Source organism: Propithecus coquereli, unplaced genomic scaffold (genome assembly GCF_000956105.1).
Source record: "Propithecus coquereli isolate 6110/MARCELLA unplaced genomic scaffold, Pcoq_1.0 Scaffold621, whole genome shotgun sequence".
NCBI classification, from domain to species: Eukaryota; Metazoa; Chordata; class Mammalia; order Primates; family Indriidae; genus Propithecus; species Propithecus coquereli.
Window position 1 is genome coordinate 242,777 of NW_012152186.1, and position 4,963 is coordinate 247,739.

The 4,963-nt window shown below is 53.2% G+C and overlaps 1 protein-coding gene across 5 annotated transcripts in view; it reads right to left on the minus strand.

Moving 5' to 3' along the window:
• Positions 1-391: 391 nt before the first annotated feature.
• The window catches only part of LUC7L (LUC7-like (S. cerevisiae)), a 36,386-nt gene continuing 31,814 nt past the window's right edge, over positions 392-4,963 (minus strand). For 2 of the 5 annotated variants that reach the window (XM_012659594.1, XM_012659597.1), the window contains 4 exons: positions 4,643-4,731; positions 3,138-3,167; positions 2,550-2,717; positions 392-883 (listed from right to left, as the gene is read on the minus strand). In XM_012659594.1, the coding sequence (XP_012515048.1) occupies positions 487-883; positions 2,550-2,717; positions 3,138-3,167; positions 4,643-4,731 (684 nt within the window). In that variant the 3' untranslated portion in view covers positions 392-486. The other 3 variants (XR_001138109.1, XM_012659596.1, XM_012659595.1) reach the window with 3 other exon arrangements.

Below are 4,963 nucleotides of genomic sequence, written 5' to 3' on the forward strand. Positions count from 1 at the left end.
GAGTAGACTTTGGTGCGGGCAGTATGTTTGGGAGCAGCAACGAGAGCGGGAGGGAGGAAGAGCCGTCCTGAGTGCATCGTGAAGGCTGCCCTGAGGGCACGGAGCTCAATCTGGCCAGGACCACCTGATAGGTGTACCAAAGGTCCACAGAACTGTCCCTGCAAGGCAGGGAGGCAGCAGCATGTACCCCATTGCCTCTCCCAACACGGAGGGTGCCCCAGAAGGCTGCACCAGCCTAGGGCTCTCAGGGATGGCCCAGGCACAGACACTGCAGCCCAAGGCACTCGTCCCTCGGCTGTAACCAAAGGACAGAGGGGATGTGGGTACTGGAAGCCACTGGTACAGTACCTATTTTGGTAAACCTCATTCCTTGGCCAAAAAAAAAGCAAAACACAACTGATTGTCCACACGCGCAAATTTATGTCTAGATAGAGAAGGATCCAAACCACTCGCAGTGGTAATGGCTCTGAGGGTGGGGCCGTCTGGTTAAGCCCCAGGAGAGCCAGGATGCAACCAAACCCATGGCCCTGGCAGCCACAGCCACTCCCACAATGCTGGCTTGGGAATAGGGAGCCGAGACCAGGAGAGCACACACCCTGACCCCATGTCCTTGGTCCCACTGCAGGAAAAGGTGCTAGTAAGGAGTAGAGACATACGGTGACACTGCCTGGCACGGCACCAAGCCCAAGTGGGTCCTGCACAGGACACCCCCTCCTGACCTCTTCCTGTGGAGTCGGCTGGCCGGGGAAGACTGTCACAGGCAGCAGCGGGGGAACCACAAGCAGAACATCGGCCACAACAAGACGCTGGTGGCTGCAGGACGCAGACCCCGGTGCCCACGTGCGCCCTGTGAGCACTCAGCTCAAGGATGGCACTTACGCCTCTGCAGAGACAGGGGATGGGAATGGCTCTGTGTTGATGATGTGACCACCAGAGGCTTCCTCTAAAAATAAACCAAAAATTCCCCCAGAAAAGTGAAGAAGGGAAGGAGCATCCATATCTACAAGTCAGTTAGCAGTCATCCTTTTCAGAAGGGTTTCATTTTGGTCTTAAGGTATCTGAGCAGAAGAGCTGAGAGTGGGTAACATGACCGGCCCACCTTGGGCATCAGTCAAACTCCAACAATGCCCAAGGGACGTCTGACCCAAAAGCCAGCATCCCTCTCCTCTGAGGACCTCCTGCTGCCATGTGGGTAGTATCCACGGTCTTTCTTTAACCTAAGTACCTTTGAAAGGAGAACTGCAGCACAGCTCTGAAAGCCAGAGTCCCAGCTTGAGGCTGTGATAACAGCAGCTCCCTCCTCCCCAGTGGAGTGAGCTCGCTGGTCTGCACTGCGGGTGGAGACGGCAGCTCAGACACTCAGAAAGGGTGTGTGGAACCAAGTGAGCCGCCGTGCACACCTGGCACGTACCAGGTGCCAAAAGCTGAAAGGTACCCAACAGTGAGTCGCAGTTTCTCTGGGATGACGGTAGCACCAGTGGGTCACCTCCCCCTGCAGACGGCCAAGGTGAAGTCCCTAGAGCAGAGGAAGCACAGACCCCCACCGCAGCCATCAGGAAGCAGTCCGTCAGGTTTATTTATTCCTATTCAACACAACCCCAGAACACAGGAGCAACTCTGTACAACTCTAGAAACTCACAGCTAGCTCCAAAACAATAGAAATTTTAAACTACAAAAGATGAGCTGTTTTCAGCAAATATAAAGGGTAATTTTAGGCTGTGTTGAACATTTGTCAGACTATTTACAAAGCCCAGGTGTGGGGTCAGATCTCGCCGGCCTCCTTCTCCTCTGACTTCCGTGAAGCCGCCTTCCCGTTGGAGCTCTCGAGTCTCCAGTCAGTGGACCCCCGCTCGCTCCGCCCACACTCCCAGGACTCCTCTCTTGCTGCCCGCTCTCTGGAGAACCTGGGAAGTGGGAACCAGAAGCTCAGTGGAGGCTGCTGGCCCCTTCCTGGCTGGCTGCTCAAGACGACAGTGTGGGCCTCAGCACCAGGCCAGGGAGGGCCACGCACCCACCGCACCCCAGGAAGCTACGGCAGGCTGGAGGGCAGCCAGGCCTGTCCCCTGCACAGAGAATGTTGGGTAGCCATTAAAAAGTGACCTTTGCAAAGATTTTAATAAGGTAAGCCCTCATTTAACATAAAGGGAGCAAAGGAAAATACAATGAGATTATACACATGGAATACAATCCACCATGTAAAATGGAAAAAAAGCCCAGAATCAAAACCCACAGAGGTAAACAGGGCCTGGCCAGGCCATGAGTCTTAGCCACTCTGCGCATCAGTAACAGTGCACAGGGGCCCAGAGCTCAAGTTGGGAGGTGCGCGTGTAGTCCCCGCAGTGCTGTGTGAGCACCTCCACAGCCCACAGATTCCCCATAGCCCTGACACTCAGACCCACAGACATCCAGCCACACTTCTGAGTGCAAGCCCAGCCCTGGCCCTACCAGACAGGCCAAGGGCCCTGCTGACAGATCCCAGAAGACCCTGGGAACACAAAGAGAAGGGGCTCACTCCTGGCTGCAGCTACTGAAGGAGTCAGAGTAGTTACTTGTATTTCGCACTCCGGTCCCGGGAAGCCCGGCGGTGTCCCCGACTGTGGCTCCGGGAACGGCTGCGGTGGCGCCGGTGTCTGTCTCGGGACCGGGAACGGGAAGACTTCCGTCGCTCCCGGGATGCAGATCTTGACCGCCTCCGACGCCGGTCGCGGGAGCGTGACCTAGAACAATCAGAAGGCTCTGAGGATGGAGACACCACAGGCACTGACACCCAAGGGCCCCACCCCGCAAGGCCCCTCCTCTCAGGAAGCTCTGCTCACTGCTTTACTAACATAATCCTCCTTCCTCCTACAAATTTACAATTTAGGATTAATGTATTCCTATCAGTTAATCTGAGGGCAGGCCCTACCTAAGGATGCCTCCTAAAAGCACTTAGCCTGGACACTCCTGGTCACCCTCAGATCTTCCCGCTCATCAGCAGTGGATCCGCCCACTGCGCTAAGCCACAAGCAACCCCTATGCCTTGTGCCCTTCACGAGCCAACCCTACCTACCAGATTACAATCATGAGGTTAAAAGTATTAAGAAAAATGCTCAAGGAAAAAGACGTTTGAGAACACGCTAATGGATCTGGAAACCTACCTCCTGCGATCTCTGGTCCTTGATCCAGACCTAAAAAGGGAAAAAAGGTGAACAATTTCCCAAAAGCACCCCCATTCGTCACCCTCTGACAGGAGATGTCCCAAATCCCAGAGGTGCATAACTACCTGCATTAAGACCTGTTGTCTTCTAGCTGCTTATCCCCAGTCTGCAGTGAGAAACTGCCCGCGGGAGAAGGCTGGCTCCTCCCCCAGCCACTCCACGGCACTTAGTGGCACCTCAGGACCAGACGTCAGACACAGCCGTGCAAAGTTACAGGGCACAGGAAATCTGTGCATGCTGAGGGTTAACTGTGCTGCACTGGAGTTCATTAAATGGCTCTCCAAAGTCTTTACAATGGATACTAGCACAGAACGCACAGACACAGGACAGACACTGGGCTAGGCACGAACCTAAACTCAACAAACAGATACCAAAGTGAAAGTAAAGCTCTAAGTTCCAAATGCAGGCTTACTGCCAGGTGGGTCACACGAGCCTGTACTGCCACACAGCCAGCAACCTGAAAAAGGCACGTTTCGAGGTCTCACTCTACACACATTCTAAGAGCACTGTGTAGCCATTAAAGACAACTGGCCCCACAAGCACCTGCAGTTTTTGTGGCCTAAAACTCGACTGCGTGCAAACATGTACAATTACGACATCCGTCACCTCTGTGCAAAAAGGAACTGTGTGTTTTGCTTAGTAAGTTTCCATATTGTTTGAGTCTCTTTACCATCAGAATCTACTGCTAGATAATTGAAACGATAAAAAGAAACACAAAATACAATAAACATTTGCCTCTTCTGAGTTATGCACTGAGGAATTCTTTCTGGAAAGCACAATTTTTAGAACTTTCGAGGACAATGAGCTGTCCTTCAGGAAGGAGGGCATGGCTAGTTCTGGCTTCCACCTCTACTTTGCACTCCAACCACAGTCTCCCCCTAGACACGGCATCTCACACTGAATGTGGCCAGAAGCAAACTCTACTTCCCACCTCACCTCCTCCTTACCCCAAACACTTCTCCCAGTCTCCCCTGCTGCCCTAGTAAGTTAGGGAACTCCAGGCCAGAAACCAGGAAGCCAGCTTCATTCCTCCTTTGCACACCTCACACACTGCCAGCAAATCCTGTCCGTTCTAATCTCAGAACATGCCCAGACTCACCTGGGTCCCTCCAACCAGCTCCCCCAGGTTCCACGGCCTCCACCCCAACTGCTCTCCACAGGGTGCAGGCACCTGCTGCCCGCCCATCCTCTGTGTGCAGATGGCCTCCCAGCACTCAGTCAACTGCCAGAGTCCATACACTGCCTTTAACCACTGGGCCCCAGAGCCCTTCGCTGGCAACTACACACACAGTCCTGGGCCTGCCTGCACTCCATCAGACTGAATATGCTGCGAGTTTACTTATTTTTCTTGTAACAGCCACATCGTATTTAGTAGATTTTGACTATTCCAAGCAACAATTCAAAGGATGGGGCAGGGTTCCCCGATGCCAGCGCCCCAGGCTCACCTTCTGCTCAGCCGCTCCTCCCGTTCCCTCTCCTCTCTCCTCCTCAAGCGATCCTGGTTTCTCTTCTCCTGCTTTTCAGCCACAGTTTTCTAAATCAATGAAAAACGGGGGGAAACGAGAAAGAGCATGTTATACAAGCTAGAGTGTGAATGCTACTTAACAAAGCACCTTTATATGATCTCAGTATTGGTAATTTATTTATTTATTTATTTTTTGAGACAGAGCCTCACTGTGTTGCCCAGGCTAGAGTGCCATGGCGTCATCCTAGCTCACAGCAACCTCAAACTCCTGGGCTCAAGCGATCCTCCTGCCTCAGCCTCC